This window comes from Trichosurus vulpecula, chromosome 4, assembly GCF_011100635.1.
Source record: "Trichosurus vulpecula isolate mTriVul1 chromosome 4, mTriVul1.pri, whole genome shotgun sequence".
Lineage (NCBI taxonomy): Eukaryota > Metazoa > Chordata > Mammalia > Diprotodontia > Phalangeridae > Trichosurus > Trichosurus vulpecula.
Window position 1 is genome coordinate 2,039,392 of NC_050576.1, and position 15,048 is coordinate 2,054,439.

General features: G+C 43.4%; 1 protein-coding gene across 1 annotated transcript in view; it reads right to left on the reverse strand.

Moving 5' to 3' along the window:
- The window catches only part of ST6GALNAC3 (ST6 N-acetylgalactosaminide alpha-2,6-sialyltransferase 3), a 392,299-nt gene that overhangs the window by 242,558 nt on the left and 134,693 nt on the right, over nucleotides 1–15,048 (reverse strand). The window contains exon 3 of the mRNA XM_036754108.1: nucleotides 4,785–5,194. Within this exon, the coding sequence (XP_036610003.1) occupies nucleotides 4,785–5,194 (410 nt within the window). The remainder of the gene's footprint in view (nucleotides 1–4,784; nucleotides 5,195–15,048) is intronic.

Sequence of the window (15,048 nt, forward strand, 5' to 3'; positions counted from 1 at the left end):
TGGCAGTGGCAGTGGTAGTGGCAGTGGTAGTGGCAGTGGCAGTGGTAGTGGTAGTGGTAGTGGTAGTAGCAGTGGTAGTGGTAGTGGCAGTGGTAGTGGTAGTGGCAGTGGCAGTGGTAGTGGCAGTGGTAGTGGTAGTGGTAGTGGTAGTAGCAGTGGTAGTGGTAGTGGCAGTGGTAGTGGTAGTGGCAGTGGCAGTGGTAGTGGCAGTGGTAGTGGTAGTGGTAGTAGCAGTGGTAGTGGTAGTGGCAGTGGCAGTGGTAGTGGCAGTGGTAGTGGTAGTGGTAGTGGTAGTGGTAGTAGCAGTGGTAGTGGCAGTGGCAGTGGTAGTGGCAGTGGTAGTGGTAGTAGCAGTGGTAGTGGTAGTGGCAGTGGTAGTGGCAGTGGCAGTGGTAGTGGCAGTGGTAGTGGTAGTGGTAGTGGTAGTAGCAGTGGTAGTGGTAGTGGCAGTGGCAGTGGTAGTGGCAGTGGCAGTGGTAGTGGCAGTGGTAGTGGCAGTGGTAGTGGTAGTGGTAGTGGTAGTGGCAGTGGTAGTGGTAGTGGTAGTGGCAGTGGCAGTGGCAGTGGCAGTGGTAGTGGCAGTGGTAGTGGTAGTGGTAGTGGTAGTAGCAGTGGTAGTGGTAGTAGCAGTGGCAGTGGTAGTGGTAGTGGCAGTGGTAGTGGTAGTGGCAGTGGTAGTGGTAGTAGCAGTGGTAGTGGTAGTGGTAGTGGCAGTGGTAGTGGCAGTGGTAGTGGTAGTGGCAGTGGTAGTGGTAGTGGCAGTGGCAGTAAGCCTGGGACTCTGATCAGCAAGAGTGATTTTACCTGTGTGGTTTCTGACCAAGGCCAGATGGCACCCGCTTCCAGGCTCTTACCATATTGATGCTAGACAATGGGAACCCCTGATTGCCACAGTCTTCTGCAGGTAAGACCCCTAGAGCTTAGGAGATGGGCCAGCCCAGCATCCTAAGTAGCAGAGATTCAGGCAGGTGCCCTTATTCCAGGCTTTATCTCCACAAAACCTGACAGAATTATAAAGCAACTGGTCTTCAGCTGCCAGAAGGTTTTAATCACGCTCTTGTTAGACTCGAAAACGTTTTTCATTAGTTGAATGTATTAGTCGAGGCAGGAGGAGCTCTATTGGTCAGAATCATCTCTGACAATGAAGGGAATCATCATTAGCAATCAAGAAGAGAGCCAGACATGGAGGCGGAGCCCACACCTTGAGAGAGAATCAGAGATAGAGATAGAAGCTAAGGGGAAAGACTGAGCTATCATTGGAATTCCCAGTACGTAGGGACAGTCGAAAGGAACCTTCATCCCAAAGGTGGAGCAAGAGGTCTGGGAGGCAGAAGGCCCAGGACCTTTATCTTTTGATTGTTTTGGGGTGTCCTTTCTTAGCTTGAAGAAAGATCAAGTAATTTAGTTGGACCACATCTTAAAAGGCATCTTGTCCAATGCCCTCACTTTACATTGAGGAAGCTGGGGAACAGGTATGTTAAGTGATGTTAAGTCACACAGGTAGAAAATAGCAGAGTTGGCATTGGAGCCAAGCCTCAGCCTCTACCACCAGGGATCATGCCATTGGGCTGGGCTCTCTCTCACTGAGCCCAACAACCTCACTTTGCTGCTAAGAGTCCTGAAGCCCAAGTATAAGGGAACTGTATAAGATCCCACAACCTCTACCTCCCTTTGGCTGCCCCATGGGACAGGTTAATACTATACCCTGTCCTAGAGGGGACTCCTGACTGGGATGCAAAATGAAATCTTTAAAAACAAGTTACAGATTGTGTCTTTTGTTTTTTTGTTCTTTTTTAGCGTAGAAATTTGACATGAATCAGAGATGTATGAAGTCACATTTTTCATTATGGAGTGTACTTAACGAATTTTCTGTCATTTAGAACCATAACTATTTGCAACATAAAATTTAAAAGTCCTGTAAAATGTCCGTCATGTCAGTGACTTTATACTTCACTAAAGCTTGTCGATAATAATGGGGGCTCACTAAATCATCTTGCCCCAAAGCCATAACCCCCAAGGACCTCCAAATGAAATGGAAATTTACAAGGATATACATCCCTTCACACCTGGCCACCCTCTCCATTTGTAGTCTGCAGGAAAGCATCTCCAGTCTCTCCTGAACACCAATTTCAACTGCTGAATACTTCGCCAAGAGCGGACTCTTCATTAGCAGCTTTCCTTTGAAGTTATCACACCAGCCAATGAAATTCACCTAGCTGCCCTATGAGAGCAGGGTTGTTTATACTTTTAGGCTAAATCTCCGTGCCCAAATATGACTACCTCAAAACAATTGAAACATCTCCGCCTATTCCAAAAGCTCTTTGGTCCAAAGATGTTCAACACAGATAAGAGCAAGGTGTGATTTATTGTTTAGAATTTTTACCTAACTCCCAGGGTTTCTGTGAACATGACAAGTAAGGGGGTACATTGAAGCATAAAGAGGAAGATGCCAGTGCCCGTAGTCCAAAGGAGTGCACCACCTTCCTCACTAGCCATCTGAAGCTGGTGCATAAAATGGAAGAGAAACATGGCATTTCTGCTGGTATTTACAAAGGGTGGCCTGTTCCCAGAGTACAGTCCTTTTTGGCCTCCTGGATTCCTTCAAGACTCAGCTCAAATCCTCTCTTCTGCAGGAGGCCTTTCTGTGTCATTTCTCCCCTTCCCCAGTGTCTTCCCTTGGAGATCTCTTCCATTCCCCATTGGCTCCTTGTGCAGGGCCAAGTATACCTGAAGCACTGAGTGTGGCCACATTGATTCACACCTATCCTCAAACTGAGAGCACAGCCATATATGTCTTTAAAGCACAATTTAGAGTTCTCCTTCCCCACCCCACCCCCATTGCCTCTCTCCTCTAAACAGTTTATGCCTTGCAAATTATACATCTAAGAGCAAGAGCCTTCCAGCTCAGCTGGCTAGCTGAGTCAACTGCCGAACTAGCTCTGCCTGAGCTTTTGTAAACTGTTCAAGGATAATCAATGATAAATACAAATCAACTCTAGGAATCAATAGCAGAGCAACCTGCCAGACTGAACAGTTTTAAATGATTACCAGCTCTTGAAGTAGCACCCAGGGACTTAGAGGAAGCCATGGAAGAGAGCAGTGCTTGGATGTAATCAGAAGTTGTGTTTGTTAAAACTGGGTGATGGGAAAAATCATTTGGCAAATAATAGATTTTAATATGGAAATCATAGCCAATGCAACTTTAGAGAGAGACAAATGTGATATTGTAGAGAGAGGCAAAACCTGTAGATAATCCAAAGGTCCTTTCGTGGTATAAATTTCGATATGTCCCTTCAACAGCTTTTTCTAAGGACAAGAGGTAAGAAGCAACACTGACTCATTCCAGCTTTGACTATTCTCCCTCTTTCTCCATGCCATCTAATTCTGGCACTGCTAAAGAGAAAAACAACAGAAAGGGAGAAAAACAAAGTGGGAAGGAGGAGAAGGGTAGTGAGAAACGAGGGTGGAGTTAGCAAGAACTCCTGCTGATCTTATCTCGAGGAAGTATAGAATGGGAGGGAGTGTTAGAGGGTCCTTGTAGGAAATCCCACTCCAGAAGAGGAGAGTAACTATGCAGAGATGATTAATACAGGCTTTGGGAGTACTGCACTGCTGATGACTTGAGATTGGTCAACTACTGGTATGGCCATTGAGCAGTGATGCAGGGTGCTGAGGCAGTCCGTGGTGTGAGTTTCTGAGAAAATGGATAGAGAGCCAGCCTTGAAGCCAGGAAGGGCCGGGTGCAAGTCCCACCTGTGACACATACAGGCTCAATGATCCTAGGCAAATCGCTACACCTTTACATGATTTGGCCATTCTCTAAGACTACATTTCAGAGAAGGTACATCAACTTGCATTGGTAGAAGTTTTCTCCTTGGGAATTTCCTCTACTAATGAAATCCTAGGTCCATTCCCTATCTCTATCCCTAATATGCATTTAAGATCAGGGTAGTGGAGACCTAGACTGTCTTATTGAATGGAAAAACCCACCACTGGCATCTGCTCCCCACATGACTGAAGTCTCATGAAGGCTTACTCATTGCATTTGGTAGTATCTATAGCACAAGACCTTTGACCAGGGGGATAAAGAATGAGGAGAAATAAGAGGAAGAAGAGGAGCCATATGTATCACAAATGACCCAGCCTAGTCCCTGGATAATTGAGTATTGAAGATATTTTTTTCTTTATCACTTTGCTATAATCATCCAACCTTACTCCCTTGAAGTGTGGCAGAATTGCAATATGGCATTCTGCTCCAACATGAGACGATGCTTAGCCATTTGTTCAGGATCATGCAGACCATTTGCATGCAGGGAGTTACTCAACCTTGTTAGAAAATCAATAACCTGTTCTGTCGGTAGCCTCAGGTAAAGTTTCTCCTAGTTTCTAGAAGAAGTTAGGTCAATTTATCTTCCTAGAGTTCTCCAACATTTTTGTGCTTTGGAATACTGTTGTTTGGGCTTCCCACTTCAGATGAAATTCTAATTTAATCAATAGCAAATTGAACTGGAAGTAGTGGGGGGGGGAGTTCTAAAGATGTCTCAGGAAAGCATCCAGGGTTTTTTAGGCCCCAGGCCAATCAAAACGGAATGAACAGAAGGTAGCGTAGGTGGGATAAATGGGGCCTAGCTGCTGGCTCATCAAGTACTCATAACAGTCAAAAACATATAACAATCAACTTGAAAAATAACCGGGTGCTCATTTTATAGCTGGCATGCAAAGGGACCTTCCCTGTGCTAGGATTGAACACAGAAGGCACAAAGGAAGGCATAATCAGGGCTTACCGGTCTTTCCCTGTCTCCTTCTTAAAAACTCCATCACAGTAACCCATGCGCTTCTCTGTAGTCACATAAATCTGGGCACCCGGGTAGATCTCAACAGCTTTTCTCAACATGTTGTACACAATGCCATTGCCATCTTTCCTCATGTTCCGGAAAGGCCCCCAGATAACGTAGATAGTGGAGTTGGTTTCTTTGAAAAAGTAATCGGGATTCTTAAGCAAAAGAGGGACACTGGTGTGGGATACAACCCGGATCATGGTCTTCTGCCCGACATCTTCCTCATAGCCCTTGGTGGGCGCGTTATTCATCCTCCAAATGCAAGAGGACCTGTCTATCTCAGTGCCCACCTTCTGGCCGGCCATCTGACCAGAGCTGGAAACAATGGCGCAGAGATCACAGTCGAGCTGCAAAGGCTGGCAAAGAAAGGAGGAGGAAGAAAGAGATAAGTTAGTGAATTAGTCATCTTCACACCTCCTGACTGCTCGGAGGAGGAAAATACCCTGCTATTATTGGAGGTAAGGAGGAGAATCTCTGTGCAATATGGCCCCAGTCTTTTGGGAGAGTTACTTCTGGGGTGGGGGTGGAGGATTCCAGCAACAGTCAACAGGCACTATGGCAAAAAGGACTCCAGTGTTCTCTTCCCTACCAACACGGAAATTAAAGCTAAAGATTTGTTCTCTTTGAGGGCAGCTCTCTGCTTCCCGGAGGAAATTTACTGTAAAGGATGGACAGCTGCAGTTGGAGTCAAGAAATCCTGGGTTCAAATCCCTCCTCCCATATTTACTATCTGGATAACCATAGATAGGCAAGTCACTTGATGCCTGTGCCTGGCCTCAGTTTATCCATCTCTGTAAAAAGAAGATGATAAAAATTGTAGACTTGGCTTCTAATCTCAGTTCTGTTACTGCCTACTTCTCTGGTCCTCTGTTTCCTTGTCTGTAAAATGAGCAGTTTGGATTAGAATCCTTTCAATGCACCTTGCAGTTCTATGCCTATGATCTCTTCTCTCAGGGAGTTATTCTGAGATTCAAATAATATATGTAAAGTGCCTGGACAATTTATGGTTCTATGTAACCTAAAAGGATTCATTGTGGATAGACAACTGAAAAAGGTAAACATAAACATAAACAAGCATTGATTGAATGTTTTTTTTTATTTATCTGTAAGAATAGATGGTTCTAAAGAATTTGATTTTAAATACAAAGAGTTTCCAAAAGGAACAGTTTCTTCATAATCAAAAGCATCTTGAGTGAGTTCTTACACAATATAATGATAATCAATGAATAAATCTATTTAAACCTTGACATCATCTGGCCTGTAGAGTCATGCTTTTCTCAACAGCCCTGAACAGCAGGGGTTGCATTGGAACCAACCTGGGAGAAGGCATTCTAAAATCAATGTGGGTCCATTTTCCCCTCTCTGACATTAAAGAGCTTTTAACAAATGGTAGACATAAGAAAACCAATCATTAAATCATGCATCATATCCTGGACTCTTTGACCCAGAAGATGATGTATATGTACAGAAAATCTCTCCTAATGCCCCTCCATGAAAGTGGGAATGGTTGCTTTTCCAACCTTTGCAATGCCATCCTTAATCTTTACTGTGTCCCACAGAAGCAAGTTAATTAAAAATAATGTATTAAAAGGATGATATGACCTCCTAAAACTAATTTGCAGATTTAATGCTATACCAGTCAAACTACCAAGGGCATACTCTATAAAGCTAGACACAATAATAACCAAATTCAACTGGAGGAACAAAAGGTCTAAGATCTCGAGGGAAATACTGCAAAAAAAGGAGGAACAGAAAGGAGCTAGCTCTTGCAGACATCGCATTACGTCCCAAAGCAGCGTTCGCCAACTGTACGGTGCTAGGGTTTTTAAGTAAAATGGAGATCAGTAGGACTGACTAGAAAAGCGAGAATTGGAAACAACTGAAATCTACAACCCAGTGTTGGATAAACCTAGGCAAAAATTACTTGGGGAAAACTTGTTATCTGATCTACTAGGAAAACTGGAAAATAGCTTGGCAAAAATTAGGTTAAGACCAATATCTTATACAATATACTGCAATAGGTTAAAAAAGAATATGAGACCAAAATATTAAAGATCACACTATATAAAATTAAAAGAGAACCAGAGGAAGCAGTATGTGTTATAGGCAGCATTTGAATCCAAGACTTTCCAACTTTGAGGCTAAACTCTCATCCACCAAGCTACACTGCTTTGCAGAAAAAAGAAATTTTTTAATGTATTGAGTGCCTCATATAGTATAGAGCACTGTGCGATTGGTTGACTTTCTTTCCTTTTTTCCCTTGTGGTAGTGGGAGTTCTGGATATGTGATTTCATCAGTGTGGGGAACACTCATTGATGTGGAAACTCCAAATCACCAATGATGTAGAGGCAGATGTCACCTACTCCAGAACTTACAGTTCTTAGAGTTATTTAGAGTATTGAGAAGGGAAGAGACATGGCCAGTTCACACAGCCAGTATTCATCAAAGTCACAACCTAAACCCAGATTTTCCTGGCTCCAAGGCCAGCTGCCTACCCTCTATGCCATGCTCCCCCTTATACATTGTGAGGAGGTTTTAGCACAGCAACAGAGAGAAAATAGACTGAGAAAATAGAGAGAATGTGTTACAGTGGGGACAAAAAGATGGGGCAGTGAATGACTGGCATGATAATTTACCCAATTTACAGATGGGTAAACTGAGAATGAGGTGCCACTCATGTGCTCAGCCATGTTCACTGAGTTAATCAGCAATCGATCTTTCACAAAGTCTCAGATATCTCCATCTACTTGCCCACGTTCTGAACCTTGACAGAAAGACTTTTGCTGTCCTTGCCTTTCCAGCTTAGGCTCTGTATCAGCAGCTAAAGAGAAGTAAAGTAACAAAATAATCCCAACAATTAGGGGATGTATTGCTCCTAGAAAAAGGCCATTTCTTAAAGCACATTAAGTTAGTTCATTAATTAATCAGTGAAACCATAAGCGTTTCTGCTATATTTGGTTTCCACATGATTGATATATTGGGAAACATTTCGTGAATAGTTTGAATTTTGATTTTGCTTCTGTGAGATTTCTTCCTGAGAAAGAACAGGAATGTGGAGAACTGCCCCACTTTTCACTAACTTGTGAGCTGCAGCCTTTCCCATGCTGACTACCACAAGAAAATTCCAGCTCTTTGTCAGGTGAAAAGGCCCATATTTGTTGTATAGGTTGCGCTTCAGTAACATCTCTGGGCCAGGAAAACCAGTGGGGCCAAGCCAACATCTGCCAGAGGCTGTGGACAAGGCCACTGTTTATTGAAGTATTTATGGATTTCTCAGCTCTCTAATGTATTTAAACTGCCCTCCTATTTTATTGGGTTCCTATCACTTGTATGTGTTACTGATGAAATTTGTGAGCATTGTCCCCATTCTGCCCCCGAGCTCTGGGATTTTTATTGTGAGATACTCTCTGGGAATGCATAGGCATAGCAGAACTGCCTAGACAATGATGGTCCAGATGCAAATATACATAGAAAACAGTACCCCCCTCAACATCATTACTTTCTGCTAAGCCGTGACACACCCTCAGTACCCAGAGCCCGGGAGGCAGGGCCTTCGGCAGTCAACAGAGAGACACCAGGACTGAGTCAAAAGAGACTTGGCTTCCAAGCCCACCTCCATCACCTAGTGGCCATGTTACCATGAGCTGCAATGTTCTTCTAAGCAAAATGAGCCTTGAGACATCCCCTCCCCTCACAGGGCTGCTGGGAGCACAGAAATGCATGAAAACCATCAGGCAGTTAAGTTGTACTGGAGATAGTTCACTGGAGTCAGAGTTAGGGAGATCTGAAGTCAGTCTCTAAGAATTTATTAAGTGCCTAAACCCCAGGTATTATTAGACTGGGGACTTTCAGGGAAGGAGACACAAAGGTCCCAAAGGCTGAGGATCAGGAATTGCCAAACTGTGCTGCAAAGAAAAGCAAGGGCCCTCTTGCCTGCTGAAGACAGAAGCAATCTCTCAAGTGACCCTTTGGGGGAGATCATAAGTTCACAGACCTAAAGCCAAAAGGGCCCACAGGGTCCGACTGATCCCACCTCCTCATGGTACAGATGAGGAAACTGAGGCCCATGGAGATGAAGTAATTTGCCTATGGTCACCCAAGTGGTAAGCTTCTGAGAAGGCCATGAACCCTGGTCTTCTTCTTGAGGCTGTGGCACACTGTCCTACTGGAGAAAGGTCAACTTCTCACTGATCTTGGCTATCTTCAACCTCAGCCTAAGAGTCATGCAGATTTGTACCTGATTTAACATCATGCCTATCACGTTGTTGCCACCAACCATTGCTTAATGCCTTATGGTTTGGCAAAGGAGCTGGTACAGTTCCAGGAAGTCACTTCTCTGTATTAAAAACCAAATTTGTTTGATGCAGACTCCAAAATATAAAAGTGCCTCTCCAATCAGTGCCAATGTGCCCAGTACAGAACTTTCCATTGGTCGCCATGGTGGCTAACTGCTCATTAGGGAGGATCAGCTGGTTCTGCTGTAAGGAGGCATAATTTCACTAATAGAAATGAGCTTTGCCATTTCATTTGACAACCATAACCCTGCAAGTGATCAATTAAGATATCACAATCTGTTTGGCAACAGCAGACTGTGGTGCCACAGCTGGGCAGATTTGGAGGTCAGCAGCTGATAAACACTTGAGGGCAAACTGGTGGAAAAGCAGGCAGGCCCATACTCTCTTGAACAGGGGCTGCAGCTGTAGGGTCTTCTAAGCAGCCAATGGATGGGCAAGCCAGGACTGAGTAACCTGCAAAGCTCAGCTTGACCACGTGGTCTTCAGGAGCAATTATCTCCCTGTCTTCTACCCCCCTGCCCTGGAATCGCTCCTTCCTCACCTCGACTTCTTAGAATTCCTATCTTTCTTTGATCAGTCAATCTCCATTCATTTATTAAGTGCTGACTCATTGGTAGATATGGGAGATTCAGTGAAAAATGGGAACAGTCCTTTGAAGAAGGTACCTACCAGGTGGGGAAACACATCCATCTATAGGTATATGTAAAATCACTACAAAGTAATGGGGGTGGGTAGCACTCCCAGACAGGGTGCTCAGAGAGATAAAGCAACCGATGTGCTAAGCACTGGGGGTCCAAATTTAAGCAAGTATGGCAAGCCCTGCCTTCAAATGGAAGAGGACAATGTACAAAGGGGAAGTGGAAAAGGGAGTGGGTTGGGAAAGGCAGCCTGCAGTGAGAATGGGCAGAGGGTAGGAGCTTTCATTCCGGGCAAGAGAAGGCAGCAGAATTCTCACCTCCTGGGTGGAGTCCAGCATCCCAGGGACTGTGCCCAAAATTCTGGTGGGGAGAGAGAAGAATCATGATCAGAAGAGGGGAAGGCTTCATATACAAGGTGGAGTTGTGCTCTACCTGAGCTTTGAAGGACATTAGTGATTACAAGAGACACAGAAGGAACGGGAGGCATTCCTGGCATGTGAAATGCCAGGCCAAAGGGCCTGAGACAGAAGTTAGAGGCTCGTTGGTGAGGAACAGACAGTTGAGTTGGACCCCAGAATAGAAAAGTGAGAGTGATATCTTCCAAGGCTCAAAAAGGAGCCTGGAGCTAAGATGTAAAGTCTTTAAAAGCCACTAGAGTGTATTGAGCAGAAGCGTGAAAGTCTTGATTGACTGATGGATGGATGGATGGATAGATGGATGGATGGATGGAACTGTCTCACTGAAGTTTTCTGATATCCAATTGGGATCTACACAGATGGAGGTGAGGTTGTAACCACTTGGTTTGCCATTTAGCTACAGAAATTTTCCCTAAATTCATACACATTTGGATGAACACAAATATGCTTATTCGGAATCACAGAGTATGGGTGGCACAAAGTGATGGCTAGGTCCCAGGGGATTCATTTACGCCTTTCTGAATACACCTGAAAACTCCAATAAGGATGAAGAGCCAAGAATTCTGGGCCGTTTCAGACTCGTTTGGTCTGGGAGCTCTCCCGTCTCCCTGTGAGTTTATTTCAATTTTATCTTTTGGGTTTCTTGTTGCATCCTTCATTGTGACTTTCTCTTTTGAAAACATCTCACTGTCTCTCAAAGCCGTCTCTGCTCTGATCTGGCAGCCTTCCTTGGACTTATTCTCTAGGTTTCTCACTTACTGAGTAAGACTATTTGGCCCTGATAAACACTCACCTTTTCCTTGAAAGAGTCCTTCAATGTTCTGAGAACTTTGAAGAGATCTATGGAGCCTTCCTTGATTCTGATCCCTCCTCTTTCCGTTATTTGACTCATTCGCTTTTTCCATTTTCACTAAAAATTAGAGCTTTCTCATCCCTTTCTTTCACATGCTCAGAAATGTCTTCAAACCCCAGAGTTCAACAAAGTTGATCTCTACCATCTCTAGGGCAATTGTGTCCCTGTGATGGAAAGCCAACAGATATCCAACACCTTCTTTTATTTAAGGTCTAAGTATTGATTTTCAATAACAGCCTGGCTTTTGATTTACTGTCTCCCATCCCTCAGGAGAAGTATTCTAACCTTCTGTTGTAAGAACAGCTGGATGTAAGCACTCAGATGAAGAGATTCAAGGGGTTGGCAAGTACTGCCCTCCTGCTGCCATCCTGCCTTTCCTCCAAGGCCCAGATTGAATGTCCCCTATTCTGAAAAGGTGGCCCTGTTCCCCTTTGAGGGAGGTCATCCCGCAGGATATCTCATAGCTCTGCATACACCTGCTGTTATTTCCTGATGTTTAGTATTTATCATGCTATGTCCGCTTTCTTAGGACCAGCCTAGGTCACCATAAAGAGACTAATGAACCAATCAGTCAACAAGTATTTCATAATATACTACCATTTGTCACATTGCACAGAGTACTGAATACAGAAGCAACCTCGAATCCAAGAAGACCCAGGTTCTAGTCCTACCTTGAACACACACTGGCTAGGCAAGCCACTTGTCTCTCAGCACTCTAGGCAGCTTGCTAAGACTATGAGTTACAGAAAAGCCTCCTCACCTGGAAGTTCTTAATAATAATGAAATCAACCCAGTCCCTATTCCTATGTGCCGGGTGTTGTGCCAGGTGATGTGAATTATAATGATTATGAGGAGGATAACAAAACCAGCATCGATATAACACTTTAAGGTTTACAAACCACTTTATATGCATCATCTCATCTGATCCTCACAACAATCCTTGGATGTAGGAGCTATTACATTCCCCATGTTGTGTATGAAGAAACTAAGGCCAAGAAAAACTTTAATGACTGGCCCAGGGTCACACAACTAATAAGCAACTGAGGCAGGATTCCAACTCAGGTCTCCTTGACTTCAAGGCTCAATGCACTATGCGCTGTGCCACCTTGCTACTTAAATACAAAGCAAAGTAGGCTGGCCAATTGGGACTGAGTTCTTTTACTGCAGCAACCTGTAGAAGACAGAAAGTTGGAACAGGTCCCTCTGTGTTGTGTAGCCCCTTCCATTTCTAGAGTGATAGCAGGGGGAGGGTGGTGGAAAAGGATGCAGCAGATTTTAGACTCAGTCACCATTAAGGGAGCTATTGGTGCTCTAGATGTGAGTCCCTTGTCCAGTGGCCAACAAAGAGACATATTCCTGAAATGTAAACCTTGTCATCCTTGTTATAAATACAACAAGTCAAAGGGAAGATAGATGTAAATGGAAACAGGGCTTGGTTTTTTTTTCCTGGAGAGACAAATCATGGAGTGATTTTATGTTATCTTCAAAGGGAACAAGAAATATCATTTCATGGGTACTTGCCCATCTTGTGTTGGTATTCATGACAAGCATTTGGAAAAGGTTACCATGAACATAATTGCAGACTTAAAAAAGAACAAAAGAGTTACACTGACTTGTCTTTGGGAAACTGTGCCATGCTTTGAATTCCCCCAATATCCTCTATTAAACCAAGGGCCAGTATCATTGTTCCAGCTCTGGTCTATGGTAGCCAGGATTGCCAAGCCACAGTGTCTACAGAATTCCAGCAGAAGTCACCCAAGAGGCAGTGCAGAAGTGCATGGTTGGCACAGGCAGGATGCAACTGTTTTGAGTTCTTCAAACTAAGTCTGGTCTGTGACCACCCACTTTTAATGGGTTTGTGTCAGACCATGTAAGAGCTGTGAATTGAGAGACACCAGAACTGGGGTCACAATCTGGCTTGGCAACTTTCTACCCCTAGGATTTTGGATGAGTCACTGAGGGCCAGTCATGCCTGAAATGCTCTCCTTCTTCACTGTGACCTCTTACCATCCTTGGCTTCCTTCAAGACTCTGCTCAAACATCACCTTCTGTAGGAAGCCATGCCTGGTCTGAGCTGCTAGTGTACTCTCTATGTATCTTGTATCTATTTGTCTGCATCCTGTCTCCTCCATCAAAATGTAAGCTCATTGAAGGCAAGGATGGGTTTTGCTAGAGCTCAGTGTGGTACCTAACATATAGTAAATGCTAAAAAGATTTCTTGTTTGTTGATCAATTGCCTTTACCTCTCTAGGCCTCAGTGTCTTTACTTCTAAAAATGAGAGGATTAGACTAGATTAGGAACTCTTAGCCAAGGGTCTGCAAACTTATTTTTTTAATTACTGCAGTTTGACATAATTGACTCCTTTCCAATCACATGCATTTTATTTTATGCATTAAAACATTATCCTGACCAGGAGTTCATGGGCTTCACCTTGCGTTACCACATAAAGCCCTTAGAATCCTTCGATTAGATGAACTAGAAAGTGTCTTCCAGCTCTAGACCTATGGTCCTCTTACCAGATGTTTGATAGGGCCCTTTTAAATCAGAAATGATGATGCATTCATTGTGTAGAAGAAGAACACAAAGGATGAAATCAGAGAGAGTCCTGATGAAAACAGGTGGGAGGATAATCATGTAACAGTGCTTGCTCAGGAATCTTGCTTTACAGAAATCTGCTTCACTCCTAGAGTGAGACTCTTTCTTATGATCAATGTCCACATCAGAGAAATTTCACTGTGCCTGATAAGATTTTTCTAACCTTATTCCTGGAGCTGAAAAGACCATGGTCCACCTGTCTGGTCCACTAAATAGTTAAAGCACTTTTCTGGCTGATTTCAAGTCCTCGGGAATTGGCCTTATCAAAGAATGCAAAGGAACTCATCTTAGCCACCCCTGGGGATCTCTATGCTCTCCATATTTAAAATTCCTGGACATTATCTGGCCTTGATAGTGTAGGAGTATTACCTAGACTTTTGCAGCCATCCCAATTGTTATGTAGATTGCATACAAGGAGCATTTCCAGACAAGCTCACGGAAGCATATCTTTTGTGAAAATTGCTAGAGAAGGCTCTGCCTTCTATAAAGGCTCCATGGAAGGAAGTACAAAATTTTTTGATACTATTGCAAAAAGGGTGCTATCTCTGGGTAATGTATACTAGAGTGGTTTTACAACTACTTGGTTTAACTCTGCCTGTGTAAAAACAATTTCTATTTTTTTCCTTATCTAACACAGAAAATGATCTTTCATCAAACATTCAATAACTCCTCTCTTGTTAAGTGGGAAAATAGCAAAAATTAAAAATAAAAAAAAACAATGAGGTCTTTGTCTTTCATCTGCACGTCTCACCCTTTGTTGAGGCTGGGTCACATTTTCCCCATTTCTTTTTTTCTAACAAGGTAGTTGAAGAACCCTTCAAATTTTTGGTTCTAAACTTACTCACCAAGAGGGAAGCTGAGAGAATGATTGAAACCCCACACCCAGTGAGGATGGCTTCACTCTCCAACCCTGGAATTCTCTGAGTGTCTCATCTCTCCAGTGGAAACTCTTCAGGATGCTCTTTGAATGCCACAAAACGAACAAATTGTCCCATCCTCTTTGAATGATATATTGGAACAATTGTCAAGTACTTAATTTTAATCAGCAAGGAAAATGAAATATTTGACCTTTCTTTTTCTGAAAAAGCTTACAGACAATAGAAAAGATAATTAAAAAGCTATGAATTAAAGCTTGCAAAACAGTCTGGTTTCCCCAGCAAAGAAGAATGGTGCTTTTTTTTTTTAAAAAAAAAAGGTCACTTGTCAGCCAGTACTAGTTATTAAATCTCCACATTTATCACTAATGTGGTTCTACAGAAAACGAAGGTCAGGCCATTAAATAATGAAACAGTCAGGATTAGAAAAGGTCACAAGAACTTTAGTCCAATTTACCAGAAGCCACTAATTTTACACTCAAGAAACGAGTAGAAAGTGGTCAGGATTAAACACAACCATGGCTGTGCAACCTTGC